The sequence below is a fragment of the Plectropomus leopardus genome, chromosome 15 (assembly GCF_008729295.1).
Source record: "Plectropomus leopardus isolate mb chromosome 15, YSFRI_Pleo_2.0, whole genome shotgun sequence".
Lineage (NCBI taxonomy): Eukaryota > Metazoa > Chordata > Actinopteri > Perciformes > Serranidae > Plectropomus > Plectropomus leopardus.
Genome location: NC_056477.1, coordinates 32,051,547 through 32,067,310, shown reverse-complemented (window position 1 = coordinate 32,067,310; position 15,764 = coordinate 32,051,547). Strand labels below are relative to the sequence as shown.

The following is a 15,764-nucleotide window of genomic DNA, read 5'->3' as shown; positions in this document are numbered from 1 at the left end:
GACTGCTCCCTGTGATGGTCTTCACAGAAAGTTCAGATCAAAGGTGGACAGGTGGGGGACAATGACACATGAGCCCTGTGGTATTTGAATTAAAGAACTGCAGGATTACATAAACACCAGTCTTCAAGCATCCAGTCATAAAACTACAGATATACTTTTTTGAAGGTATATAGGGTCCACTTTATAGGGTGGCTGTGGCTCAGAGGTAGAGCGGGTCGTCCTCTAATCAGGTCAGCGGTTCAATGCCTGGCTCCTCTGGGCAACATGTCAAAGTATCCTTGGGCAAGAAACTGAACCCCGAATTGCTCCCGATGCCGTGTCATCTGAGTGTGAGTGCATGTGAATGATTACTGAGTAGCATGTGGCACCATGTACATTAGCAGCCACAAGTGTGTGAATGAGTGAATGTGACAATGTAGTGTGAAAGTGCTTTGAGTAGTCAAAAAGACAAGAAAAGCACTTTACAAGTACAGTCCATTTACCATTTACCACTCATGGTCAAAAGACTGCATCTAGTACAGAATTAGTCAACTGATGTTGACAGAAATACAGCTCAGCCTCAAGTATTTAAATGTCTTTGGTTTCCTTTGAGGCATACCACAGACCCTTCAGATTGTGTAAAAACACTAAAAACTGGGGGTCCAGATATGCAGATGGGGAGCATTGTTCTCCCAAGACAAACAGCATCAATGGTTTCAGCAAATGCCCAATAATTCAGGTAACACTTACCTTTAGTGGCCGTCAACACAAACAGCACTAAAACAAAAGGCTGACACAAAAACAACGCTGTTTGCTTAATGTTTTATATAGAATATTAAAGTTGTTTTTTTTTTTTTACTCTGGCCACAATTGTTTCAAAACCTTAAGCAAGTATTCTTCTTTTAACTAATATGGCTAATGTCCTCTAAGAAGAAGTAATTTCAACCCAAACCATTATCTTTCCCTAACAAAGTCTTTATTGTGGCTAAAACTAACCATACCTTAACCACTGCTGAGTTGAATCATAAAACACAATTTAGGTTGCATTAATATGTCACAGTGTCATCCAGCCAATAAAGGAATCCGATCAGAAAACACTGAACGATCACAAACAACATATTATTAGGAGACAACAGTAAATCTACATTTCTTTGTCTGTTTTACAGGTAAAGGAGACAGAAATGTGGTGCTGGACAGTGAGGTTGTCTTGACCAAAATGAAGCTCTTCAGTAACTTTCATGAGAGGTTTCTGAAGGCTGACAACTTCATGTCGACCATCTCCACAGTGTCGGTTTCAGAGCAGGACAACTCAGACCCCACCAAAGCCTCTGAGATGAATTGACATCTTCATGATCAAGTTTGGACAGCCTAAGATGGAATCTGGCTCAGACTACTCTTCCGCTCTTGCTAATAAATTAGTCATATATGCATGGAGCTCTAACATGAAACAGGAAGAAAACTCAGTGGACACTCAGGATAATGTGTTCATACACGCAGAGGAACTCAGTTCAGGTGTGAGTGTGGAACTGCAGAAAGCTGAGGAGATGGAGGCTGAGCAGTGCAGGGCTTCAGGAGTTAGCCCTGAGAGAGATGATGAGATGTCTGGACAGCTTAAGGAGAAAAGTGCTGAAAGTGAAAGGATCAGCTCAGAGGACATGAGGCATGATGCCAGGTGATGACCTTGAGCCAGAGCTGATAAGGAGCAGTACCACCAGTGACAGCCTGGAGGAGTACATCAACCAATGCTGCAGACGCAGTGAGCTAAGACCATCATGCCTGAGCATCCAATGATCCATCCAGACATATTCTGCACTTATTATGGATACAGACCAAACAGACTAATGGTGCGCTCACACCGAACATAATGGGAGGGTTTGGCGCAGTGAGTTAAGTCAATGCAAAGATGTGAACTGATGCAAAAGTCACGGCAGGCATCATGATGCACACAACGCCATGGAGCAAAATTTACAGTTTTGCATCCATAATACGAGTTAAAAATTTTCAAAATTTTTTTTTTGTGCAATGGATGTGCTACAGCGTCAATGCTGTACAGAGGTAGAACAAATAAGAACTTAAAGGGCTTGGAAATTAGCAAGCAAATAACATTATGCTCTGAAAATATATATCTGTGTCTTGTATAAGCTATTTTTGTTGAGATAGTTTTTAGCAAGTCTTGGTTCATGCTGCTTCAAGGCACGGAGCCTCTGTGTTTACATCCAGCTATTTGTTGCCCATATGGAAAAGAAATAGATGCCTGCTTGTAATGTCACAGCTTTTTCATGAATATCGTTGCCATGGCAAAATGGTCTTCGGCGCCAAACAGGAAGTTGTTGTAAATTCACTTTGCATCAACCCCAAAACCCAAATGAGCCCCAGATTTTACAGGTGTGATCAAGGTGCAGCCCTGAACACATCAACATGTCAATTAAGTCTGATAATCATAGCGCCACCAATTGGAAAAAGGAAGTAAGCCTCTTAACACAACTATACTTTGATTTACATAACATTTACATGGTTTGGTCTACAGATGATGTAGACCAAAATTACATTTTGTCTGGTCGCTACCACCACCTAGTGGCCACAGGGTGTATTACCGCATATGAAATATCTAACTGAAGGATCGAAACTCTCTGGCTGCTTGTTCCGAACTTCACTGAAATGAAAGATCCTTGGACATCAAAAGTTATTCAGTTTCTGAGTTTTTGTCACACCATGTGGGTGTGGCTAGGTTTTTAACTTCAATTTTTCGCCAAGAAACAGGTGGTTCACGATGCCTTCCTGGAGGGCAACTTCGATTAATTACCTTATTACTTCACTGTTTTGAAACCTGTCTTTATGCCTAAACAAGATAATCTGCCAAGCAAAACTATTATCATCCTGCATAGTGTTCCATGTCATTGTGCTTATTGGCCTGCTGTAATCCTCTCTATATGGGTGGAATGCTCATACACTAGACTTTTCATCCACAAAAATACCTGCTTGCCTGCCACTTCTTCATTTTCTCACACCCATTCTCCATTTTCTTAATGTAGTGTATGAGATGGTCTTCACACACAGACCTGAGAGAACTTGACAAGAACTTTGACATTGGTTAGTAGCTGTAGAAGACACCCAATTTTTCTTCCTGAAACTTGTGATTTCTCTCACACCTTGTTTGTCTGGACCACAGAGGAAACTGTGAAATAAACAGCAGCAGCTAAATGGATATTCCCTACAGGAGTGCTGCCAATACATGGTAAGCTCTTCCACTACATGGTGTAGGTGACTTTTGGAATCTCGCTTGTATGTCAAAAGCACTGACAGAGTGAACCTATTGACAAATTCAGAGTAAGAATGGGCTGAAAAATTCAGCTGACCTGAGGTCTCTGAGGCTATATTTTTCTATTTTTTTGACTTCATTGCCCCTTCTGTTGAAGCACGACTTTTCTACTATAGAGAAGCATTTGTCAACATTGGGAAAAATTATGTGGGTTTTGGACTGAATGCAGCAGACTATGAGAGGATCCCCATCAACGGCATACGTCAAGTGGCCATTCAGACCAGAGGGGAGATACGAAACCGGAGGGCAAAGAGAGGGAGGAAAGCAGGGCAAGGCTGACCCAACTGGGACCAAGAGATGCTACTCTACCAAGCCTTCTTCTGGCTAATGTCCTGTTGCAGGAGAATAAGGTGGATGAGATGTGATTGAGGCTCACTCCAGTTAACCCCTAACATCCTGCATAAAGCTGTTGCACTGGGAGGAAAGACCTTGTTGGCAGCCAAAAGGACTCAATACTATGATGCATTTTTTTAAAAAATTGCAGGAATTGTATAATGCCATCAGCAGCAACATGCCCAAGCAACCGGATGGAATCTTCATAGCAGCTGCTGATTTTAATGAACTCATCTTTCAAAACCAAAGATGTAGCAGGATCAAGGACAAATGTAATTTCATTCTTTATACACATAATACTATGTATATCTATGTCTATCTATCTATCTATCTATCTATCTATCTATCTATATAATATATATATATATATAATATATATATATATATATATATATATTTATAATTTAGATAAATGCATAATATATTAAAATATTCTAGGTATGCACATTATATTATGCAAGTCAGTTGTCCATATTTACTTTGATATCATATGAGGACTAAATGCTTTTTTTGTTCTAAACTTGATTTGCAAGACAGCAGATACTATATGAAACAATAAAAAATTGAATATAAAAACAATTCATAAAAAATTGTTAAATGTTAATGTTAGTGCTTTTTTATTCAGAAAACCCACATTTTTTAAGTCTACTTGTATTTGTTTACAGGGCAGCGCGCGAAATAACCATGCTACTTCAACAGCCTGCTAAGATGTCATGTTGTCTCAGGAAAAAGAGTAACTGGAGTCGGTCAAAGACACAAGATGCAAGATGCAGACATTGATACAATCCTGAGCTGTAAACTATTGTAGTTCAGTTGATGATGCATCCACTTGCTCTCCGGATGGTTGTTCTTCAGACTTCATTGTGTTAATGAAGTTGAAGTTTTCATGTAAAAAACAAAATGGATGCTATGAAGGAGGTATGTTGTATTTTATTGCTCAGAGCGTCTCAACAACAGGTCGATCACAAAGAGTAACAGAAACTGATCAGGTGAGTGATGAAATTGAGCCATCAATTCAAGGTACAGGCAAACAGTGCAGGGAAACACATTTCAAAGATGAAACAAGATAACAAATAAAGAAGGCTCACAGGTTTTAATGACTTATTGATTTGAAAGGGAGGACTTAGTATAAGGATTTCTATTTTTCAAACATTAAGTCAAACAGGTCCATCATCCATGTTGTGTCTGTTACAGCGTTAATTTTCAGTTCCTTGGTGAGCGTTTCTAGTTTGGTCAGTGTCTTCGTGAATGACCCATCTGGTGTATTCTATGTTGAGGTGGTGTCATTATGTGAATCGGATGTGTAACTGTCATGGGTAAAAATGAGAAGGAAACATTATAATAACTGCAAGAGGAACAAAAAGGATGACGAGCACCTGAGACAACACCCGGTATGTGGAATGGATGCAAGGGTCTGGAGGATCTGGGTTCCATCGCTGATCCCTCATTGGTGGCACAGTTGTCTACTGCCGTCACTTAGGTGGTAGCTTGGCATGTAGAAGGAGGTTGCTGTTTCATCCCTCACTCATTGCGTTGTTTCGTTGTCGTCCTCAAAAAGTATGCCAATACTGTCATCCTAGATCTTTTCCTGGAGTGTGCCTTGGTCACCTTAGGAGCAGCAATCTGCCTACACTTCCTCAACGCATTGCGGTGACTTTAATTTGCTCTGGGCATTAGCTAATGTATTTTTGCAGGTGAATGGAGGGCCTTGTGTTGTCATATAGTCTGGGACGAGTTTGGAATGGCTGGCGTGGACCCAAGTAGCCTTTTTTGCGACCCTTACAGCTTTTTCAGTGGATAGCTGCACCTGGAATGGACGGTGATATTGTCTCTGCTTACACTGACGCCTCCTGTGGTATTAAATGATCACCCAGTCACCTGGCTTCAGGTTCTGAAGCACCGCTGTGGCTGCTGAGGTAACTTTTCACCTGAGAATGCAATGCTAACAGAGTAGCAAAGAGGTTGGCACAGTATCACAGCATTTCATCATCACATGAGGTTGTAGTTGAAATGGAATGCTTAACTGGACCTATTTCATTTTGGGGTGGTCTCCTGAACACGATTTCAAACGGAGTGAGACCATGTTTGTTTCTTATGCAAGCGCACATTTTAAAAAGCACAAGCGGAAATGCTTTAACTCATGACAGTCCAGTTTCATAGCAACCTTTCGCCAGTTTTGCCTTGAATTTACAATTTTTACGTTCCACAGCACCAGTGCACTGTGGATTATCATCCACAGTGCACTGGCATATATAGTGATGACATATTAGAAGTGATAATATATATTGAAGCCAAAAAGTGTGACACTTCAGAGAGCACATTGCCGGTCAGTCATTACGACTGATTGTTGAAATACCCCATGTGGGTATTATTTCAGTGAGCAGTGCCTTTGCCACTACGATGGCATCGTGTTTAGCTGTGGGGAAAAAACTTCAGCCCATTTACTAAACATGTCAACAATAACAAGACGATATTTCTTTCCTTCACATTGTGTTAATTCAGTGAAATTCATCATAATGGTTTATGTATTGTTGGCTGCACAAACCGTACATTTCCTGTAACAATCTTTTGCAAAAACCCTTGTGTGTAAAATGCAGAGTTAATAACAGCACAAATCCCCCCTTTTGCACCAGGTTTTGACCTGTTGAGAATGGAGTGATTGGAGAACAGACAGGGTTAACTTCAGTGGATGTGGACAACATAGAGGGAATCTTGAACCATGGACAGTAGCTGCATAAGCTGCAGCATTCCCTGTTAAAAAATGTTAGATCTGTTAGGAAGAGCATCACATTTGACTACAGAGATGGAGGCAGGGAGCTAAATGGTAGCTAGCAGGCCCAACATGAGACGCAACCACAGCCTTTACTGCTGCAGCTACAGCTCAACGACACAGAGTGAGCCCAGCTGCAAAAGGATCAAAGTTAGTTAAAAAATAAGCATCAGACTATGATTTCGTGTCAGAAAAGATACATCAGTGTCCTTTTATGCCAACAAATTGAGTAAATGGTAGGTCGGATTTAGGTAGTCTGAGGGTCAGTCTGTAAAGAGCCTTAAAGTCAGTCAACCATGAATCATGAAAGAGAGAGGTGCCTCTCTTTCTGACTAATTTGGAATCCATTGTTTACTGTATGACATCATACCCTTTTTTTATATTTAGTAAAGGTTTTGAAATACTTTGGATGGCAGTTATGCATTTAGGAGAGAGAAATTTACCCTCTGCTGTGACCACATATCCCCAAATAGACCACCAAAATCATAAACATATCATAGAAGTGCACCTCCAACTGGCAAAGTTAGGCTTTCCAGGTTTCTTTTTAATCCTGCATTTTAAATTGCTGAATTTTTTCAGAAACCCGTAGCTAAAAAGGTGAAGGATTTTGTTGTTGATGTTATTTTTGAAAGAAAACATGAACCAGTACTAGGAATCTTTGTGCATGGAAAAACCGAAAACAACAACAACAACGTGTTTCACAAAAAATTGTGTGTGGATTTGAAATTAATGCTGCAGTTAAAGAGGCATTGACTGCCTGCAAATGCTGGACAAAACGCCACTGTGTTGAATGTCTGGTATCACAAATGAATCAAAAATAGATAGAATACTTTTGAGCGCTTTGTGTTTAAGCGGCTATTATTTAATGCATGGCCAGATATCAGAGTTTTGGTGAATCACCAAGAGTGTCGCACCTTTCATTAGGTCAACATCATGTTGAAATTAAATTCAGACAACGCCTCAGATAATGCAGCCATGTTGACAGTTATTTCTTGAGCCATCGTGTGTGTCCTATTCACAATACGAATGAGCTCTGTTTTTCTCTTAACTAAGACAGTGAATACATCACCCCTTTTGCTGCACAGCACTGTGGGATCCCAGTCCGTGGGATTGGATCTATTATAAATCTGGATACAGCTATGGGGGCAGGGCCTCATTCATTCCTATGAGAACTGCTCAGTGGCGCATGAAGCAGAGAAAACTCTTTTCCCGGGTTTCGAAAAGTGTAAAATACCCGGATCTACTGGCCCATAGAGCAAGCGTAGAAGTGATTAACGACAGCCGAACGCGGCCGAGTGTACCCAAGCACTGACTCCGACTCACTGGCTCGCTCACACAGATGACCCGAGTGCTCAAAGCGAACAGCGCCTGTTCACGAGCATTCCTTTTCGTATTAGCTTAGCTTATTAGCAACAGCAGCTAATTGATGGTATAACGACAACGATGCTGTCGGTTTTAATATTTACGTGATAATCAGATTATATCTATCTCTCTATACACACACATACACAAGCAAATATACACACAACTTATCAAGGAATCATATCATAATCACGACCGGAGAAATCAAATTAACAGAATCAAAAAGTGTTGTGCCCACAAAAGGTAATAAAAGGTGGTGCCTTGTAGTATTGCCCGTGTATTATTACACAGCTCAAGTTTAAGTAAATACTGCGTTCAGTACCGTTTAGTAACTATCATTAGTGCTTTGCGCTGCTTCCTGATAACCGGTTGTTTGAATACAGACCTTAGACAGTATATTCGGCCACTATGTAAATTTTGCTTCAGAGGGTGGGGCACTTCCTGGGGGCTGGCAGTCAGTGACATCTGAGTTTGGATCCATAATTCCAAGTCCCTCCACTGTCATCCAGCATGATTGGCCAGCGACACATGTTGACGCAGAGCTCCATACAGCTCATTCTGAGACAGAGATACAGAAACAGTAGCAGCCTCCTTTTTCAGAAAACTTGTTGTTAATACAAACTTTCTACTTCCTGATTTATTTCATACCGTACTTTCTCAAACTTCCAAAACTTTTATCTGTTTCCTCAGATACATGTGAGGTGCAGTGTAATCAGTTTGTCTGCATGTAACAGCTTGCTTGGGTGCTGTGAGTGCTTGTGTGCATGCGCTTTTTTGAGAAACTCAGCATTCACCTGATGCTATAAGGACAAGAGACCATCCTAATGTGTGTAGGAGTGAGTTTGGACTGCACTTCATCATTGCATGTTCACAGGCAGTCTGGTTACTTTAACCCATCTCAACACGAAGTTAACACAAAACCTAAATGGCACATTAGGTCGCTCCCTATCAAATTAATGGAACAATCTTCAGTTAACAGAAAAAAAGTGTTTTGTCATGATGTCAGCCAGTGTGCATGATGAGGGTGTGGTGTAGAGTTCCATCATAGAGATGTCACCAGCACTATAGTTTTGCAATATCTTCCACTCTTGTTAGGTGGTTTAGGTGATGTTGATGCTTTTAGGACAGGATTTTCAGGACGGGATTTTCTCTTCTTTCTTGTTGTTAGAACAGTCTTTGAACCAACCACCTTGACCACCAGGAGCACTTGCACCTCGTCCTTTGCTTGACGTTTCCCCCAGTCAACTCCACACCCAGTTAATGCTTGGTACATGGTCAACTGAACATCATATAAATCATGTTTGAGCATTTTGCTTAGTAAACTTCTCAGTTCAGAACTTCACACATGGGCCATCTGCCCATTGTCTGAATACCAACACAGGGCCTCCTTGACCTGATGTTTCCATCATCAACATTTCCACAACTGGGTAACGGGGCAGGGGGAACCAAAAGTTGTACGTTGCAAAGCTCTGTTTCAAGCTTTCTTTCAAGTCCATTTTCATGTAGAGGCTTGTCTTTGGCGGCTGCTTGGGCTTTATTTTGTTCTGACACCAGGTGGTGGCGCTGTGGGTGAGCTTCCATTAGCAGTTGGGTCTCCTGCCTGTGCTGCTTCTCCTTCAAGATCAGATTGGACTGGGGCATATGGTGGAGGAGGAGGGGAGTCCAGATCAGGGTCCAGCCAGAATGGGTCTTGTGATTTGCATACCTAAGTCAAAGAAGTTAAAAAAGTGTTATTTTGCTCTTGTGTGTTGTTCTGTTTATCAGTTTGTTTGTTTGTTTTATTTTCATCTATCTTGTTGCTCTGGTTTATCTCTTTCCCCTTCTTTCAACTCTAGAAAGCATAGGCCTAGCGTGTAGAGAGAATAGGCTGTGTGCCGTTAATGCTTTTTGATCTTTTGCTGTTGTCTGGACTTGGCCACAAGTTCCTCTGCATCTCTCTGCTCTCACGTCTCTAAACATGTCTTAAGCTTATCCACTTAATATAGGCTAAAGCTTCCAATCACTGTCTGGGAAGCCTATTTCAACGTACTTATCAGATTGAGCCAGATATGTGTTTTCCCTTTGGATCATACATTTAATCATTGGCGGAAGGAATTTAGGAACAGTGTCCCCATTAGATTACACTTACTCTGACTTTTACCAAATCTCTAGTTTGTCTTGTGTTTCCGAACAATAATGGTCCATTTATTCTACGGATACAGCAAAACCGAGTGGGACACTATGAAATAACCAAGACACTGTCTGCACTTCCATCCTTGTATGAGATTTTACCGGTTTCCACTCTTAGTATACTTTGTAACTCTGTAAACCCCTCTGAAAATTATTTACTTAAATGTATTTATTCATTTCTTACTGTGTAAGTTCTTTATCTCCAGTATTCCAGGAATGGAGCGTTGACCAGGTCTCCACTGGTGACAGCCTCTCACCCACAGGAATCCCTATATCTTGATCGACATCTGTCTTCAAACGGAGTCGAGATCAGCCGTCCAGTCCCATCCTCATTGCCAAGTTTGTGGTGGAAATTACAGTATATCCATTCAGAGAAGTGAACAAATAAATTCTACAACAAAAGCAGCTGTCTTTTGTACCTTTTAATGCAGTAAAGAATATAAAAAAGAAAAGGGTTTAACAGAGTCAATCTATTTCAGCTAAAAGGACAGAACTCAGACACCTAGAGTGTACTGAGTGAGTCTGACAAAGAAGATCACATTCAGTCACATATTTATAATTGCAAACACAGTGTTTGGAAAATAAGGGAGGCTACCTTCACTGAGATAAGGTGTACTGGAACAAGGAACATTTGTCTCCTTTTCCCAGCAACAGCAAGTTTCCTCACACAGAAATGAAACTTCGAAGGACAGTTGGTCAGATGATTAGCACAAGTTCATATGATTTAACTTAAGGTCAAATCAAAAGTTAATATAAGGTGGTTAAGGCTAATGTACAAGGTAAATATAAGGTGATTAATTTGAATATATAAGGTAAAGGACAATTTTTGTCTCTATAGCCAGCTGCCACCTTATTTATTTTTTTGTTGTGTAATGAGATGGTGTAAAGATAACTTCATGCATCAGCACTGCCTTGTCCATTGTAGCTCTCAAAGTGAGCAACAAGAGTAAACAGAGAGAGGGTCACTAACAAAAAAACAGCTTAAAAAACAGAAAGAAACATTCCAGGAGAAAACAATGTGATTAAACTAATGCTTGCTTGCACTGTATTCGGTCAGCACACACAACAAATAAAACAAAAGCAAATATAATAATCCCTTCAAGTAATCTATTTTTAAAGACAGTAGATGTATTTAGATTAGCGCTGCTCTGTTGGTGCTTTTGGTATATGAGTGTGATGCCAAAAGCCACCTTCTGCATCCGAACGACATCAGATGGGAACGTTGTGGCATTGTTAGATTTCCCTGGCACATGGCTGAAGGGCACTGGGCACTTCCACATGCAATGTGCACAGCATCACTTAAGAACATGTCCGGACAAAACCTGTCATGTGAGCATTAAACTCTGAAGGACTGCATCAGGTAATAATGCTGACTATGAATAACCACATAATATAAGGAGCACGAATGACATTGTGATAGTCTGTGCTGTTATATACATATAAGGACATAAGGACCATGTTGTTTCATCCCACCATGTGCATTTGTTGATGGGATGAGAACATGTTGGCAATACTGTTAGGATCACCAACCCTGACAGACAAGAGTGGACCTCAATAAGCCTCCTGAACAGCACATAAAAATGTTTTTTTTGTGCGCAGTAACCTGTTCTTTATGTCTTTATGTTATGAGAAATGTGTTGGTTTGTAAAAATACTATGAAAACACAAGAAGAACTTGCTGTTTAGTCCCTAAATTGGGAAAGGGTTGATTGAAGGTGTGAAAAAGTTTGATCTCTCACTTAGTCACATCATGTTGCTCAGGGCTCAGCTGAGGGCTCCTGCAACCCTCTCACCAGTTATATGTCTGATTTATTTGAATGCAATTATTCTTATCTGCAGTTTGTAAATTAAAAAAACAAGCAAACATGAGCATGACTTTCATCACAGCAGCTTACCTGATCAGTTTCAGTTACTATAGTGAAGTGTTCCATTTAAAGAAAGCTGCTGAGACTGAAAAACCAAAGATAAGCTGTAGGAGTTTGCCTGCCCGACCCACTACAGCTTTAGGAGCCAGATCCAGTGCCTGTGCTCTCTGATCAGATGCCTCAGAAGTCTTTATCCCAGCCAGACAGCTCATCTTGAGGCTCGTCTGTGTCAGGAGGAAACACGTCAAAGTGACTATGATCCATCTGCCCCTTTAGCTGCAAAAACAAGGAAAATCATCATAAAATCATTAGATTTGGGGGATTGTTTACAAGTGCCTCATTAGTAGAGCTGAACTTCCTCTGTCAGTGCATATATTTATCATGGCAATCCGGCCACTTCACTTTTTATAGTGACAGGTTTAATTAATCTTGTCAGGCTTATTTCTCTGCATACTGGATGAACTGGCACACTAGCATGTTGTCTCATTTTCTGTGTTGGTGACTGATAGTGTCTTTGTGCTGCTCTAACAAGCTCAGCTAAATTTTTTATATTCTATATTCCATATTCAATACCTGCTCTACATTTTAAAGTCACACTAATTCTGCTTAAGCCCTCAGCTCACTTCTTTGTTTGCAGCTTTCTCACTAATCCCACAGTTGTAATTTTGTTTTTTAAACTTTGTTTAAAAAATGACCAATAAATTTACCTTATTCCTTCTACCTTCTTTACACACCATCAGATTTGTTAGCTACTTTAGCTTAGCAGTAAGCGATGGCTTCTCTCTCTCCTCTCTGCTCTCTCTCGCTCCTTGTGTCAGATGTTTAGTTATTCGTCTGCCCTTCGCAGTGTTATGTTACATTTCATAAAAGAATTTTATTTGCTGCATTAGAGGCGAGGCTTAGTGAATTGGAATCGAATTGGCCATGCCATTGAAAAGCATTAGCTGCTGTAGTTGGCCAGGTCCTTGTATGGACTGACACAGTTTAGCTTCTGCTAGCCGTTCTCCAGCAACCCCTACACAGCCAGGAGGCTAGGTGACTGTACCAGAGATGTGAGCCTTCTGAGCACGGCTCACCACCAACCTGTTCACGATTCTAACAGGTTTCCCCCTTACTCAGCAACACACCCACTGAGGAGACAATTTAGTAACTGTCAGTTCTATTCTGAGAATCTAAGGTTTAATGTTAAAGAGATTCCAGCAACCATAGTCAGATGCATCCCTGGGGCCAGAGCGAGTGATGATGAGTCAAATTTACAAATGCTGGCTGAGGATAAACAAAGGTTGAGTAAGATTATTGTTCATGTCGGCAGTAATTAGAGGTCATTAAAAAAAATGTGGAGACAACTCTGAAGTTTTCGCTGGACCTTTCACAACTCTGACCAGTGACCATGTTTAGCTGCACGTCATAATTCAAATGCAAACTGTCGAGGTGGTGTCCAGCAAGCAACTAGCAAACTCTTTCGGGAAAACCTGGTATGATTAGGAGAGGTGGCACTTTGGATGAAGCTGCTCTAATATCTAGGACCCTGACTGAGTTGATTCATATTGTGGGGTTCAAAAACATGACAACTCAGAGTGGAGACCAGGGAGCAGAGTTGCTTACCTCTCTGAGGTTCCTCCAAAGCAGTGTTTTTGTTTTACTTTCTCTGCCTGAATATTAATAATTTTGTCAATTTGACTACTGAACCCTCTTCAGTTGCTCTCTTTGAGGTCTCTACCATTTTTTTCCTCTTAAAGAGTTTTTGGGGGAGTTTTTCTTCTCTACTGAGTGTCCAAGGACAGGGGGATATCGTAAATTACAAAGCCTTTAATTTAAATTCTGATTTGTGTTACTGGGCTTTATAAATAGAATTAAACTGAAAAGGTCTCTGGTGGCTAGAGGACCTTTGCTGCGATGGCACAAACAGGTGTTTGGAAGGATTTCTAGAAGGCGATGGTCAGTGGGACTTTTGGTTGGCTTCAAGAAAGTTCTGGCAAAATGTTGACTCAGAAGGTAAAGCTGGGCTTGACTCAGGCTGTGTTCAGCAGGTGAGGTGAACTGCTGACCCGCACTGAGGATATTTTTGAGTGCTGGTCAGAGCACTTTGAGGATCTCCTGAACTCAACCAGTATGTCTTCTGTGTTTGCAGTTTGAAGACTCAGGGCAAGGACAAGATTTGCTTTGAGAAGCTGAAGGCTCTGGACATTATTAGGCTGTCCTGGTGGACAGACCTCTTCAGTGTCACTCGAGCCTCAGGCACAATGTCTCTGGAGTGGCATACTGGGCTTGTGGTTCCTATTTTTCAATAGGAAACTAGAGGGTGTACACAGATTATTAAACTGCACCACCACCTTGGTAATTTTATTCCAAGGTGCTGGAAATGAGGCTCCAGCCGACTGTGGCACCTCAGATTCAGGGGGAGCCATGCAGGTTCCTTTCTGACCATGGACCTGTTGACCAATATTTTGGGGCTGCTTACAACTAAGTCCCCTGATGAATCCTGAGGGGGGCACTACAGGATTATGTCATTGTGTTATATATAAATATATATAGCCCAAGATAACTCAACAGACTTCTTAGGGGAGCCTAAATTAAAAAAAAGAGAATTAACATTACACCCAGTAAATATATTAAACAAGTTGCTTTTTTTAAAATTTCTGTTAGTAAACGCAAATTCACAACAGACATCCCAATACTATCCATAAAAAGTTTTTTTTTTTTTTCCAATTAGCACTGTATCACTCTAGAAAACAAATGTGATAGTTTCACCTCTCTCCTCAATGGAGATAGTAGTTTATGACACCTCAATCCTTCCCAGTTGAAGCCTTGGAACCACCTGTGAAACAATCACAGCAAACATGACACAGCATTATGGGAGTAGTAGTTTCAAATGAAGTCTGATTTTGAGACTTTATTTGAAACTACAACTCCCATCATGCTGTGTCAAAGGTAATATTCATGCACATAACTGTTGGGTTATGAAGTTAACAGTTTTTTTTTTTTAGATCCAAATAGGAACCACATTGTGACAGTAGTTATAACATTTATGGGCACAAACAACCAGTAGTCATTATCTGACACTTTCTTATGCTCATGTTGTCACAGACTGGTGGTCGTTCACTGAACATTGCAGAAAAGTGTACCTGACAGTACAGTGTTGGATTAAACCCTGATTAGTGTGAATGCAGCATGATGTGACACGGCCTCAGGTTAACCAACGTGCCATAATGTGTTACCTTGTAAAAGTTTTATGTAACCTGAATGGCCAATACTTACATTATACTGTAACAAATATGATTTGCCACAAGTGAGATTTAACTGCAGCATAAGTGCAGAATTCTCACAGCAGGGTGGGACCCTGTGCACATTTCAGTGGAAATGAGAAACAAATATTAGCATGTTTAACACTAATATCAGGTGATAATCTTTAATAATTTGTAGGATGTTCTTGATGTCCTCGTATTAATAACCATTACTGTACATCACAAAGTGCTGAAACATAACAGTTTTTAGTTTGTCTGCAGTGGTAATATTAGGTGTCTTCTCTTAATAGTATAGATCTATTCAATCGAACTAAAATAAGAGAAGTATCAATAATATGAAAAATAAGACAAACTATGATTACTGCCATGCAATTGTGTGCCTCTGCAAACCAGTCAAGTTGCACTTTCAGTAAATATCTATGTCTGTGAAAATGGGAATGCTTTGCCAACCTTTCCCCTGGCAGCACAGAAGATCTCTACAATCAGCACAGTATTCAAGGAGAGCACCCAAGATTAATGTCAGCTATCCAGTATCTGACAAAATGTCTCCCCTTCTGTTTCTGACTTGTGATGTTTAGTAATGGACAGAAATGTGATTTTTGCTGAATTATTATTATGATGTCACATTTGACCTTTGATCTTTTGGATACAAAATGTCAGAACTTCAGAGGGGGTCACAGTGACCTTGATTTTTTACCTTTAACCACCAAAATGGAATCAGTT

At 40.5% G+C, this 15,764-nt stretch overlaps 1 protein-coding gene across 1 annotated transcript in view; it reads right to left on the bottom strand.

Annotated features, from left to right (window-relative positions):
• Window positions 1-11,855: 11,855 nt before the first annotated feature.
• Window positions 11,856-15,764, bottom strand: part of LOC121954433 (cGMP-dependent protein kinase 2) — a gene marked incomplete at its 5' end in the record, with an annotated part of 72,740 nt that continues 68,831 nt past the window's right edge. Inside the window, 2 exons of the mRNA XM_042501930.1 lie at window positions 11,856-12,072; window positions 14,548-14,614. Of these exons, the coding sequence (XP_042357864.1) occupies window positions 11,977-12,072; window positions 14,548-14,614 (163 nt within the window). The remainder of the gene's footprint in view (window positions 12,073-14,547; window positions 14,615-15,764) is intronic.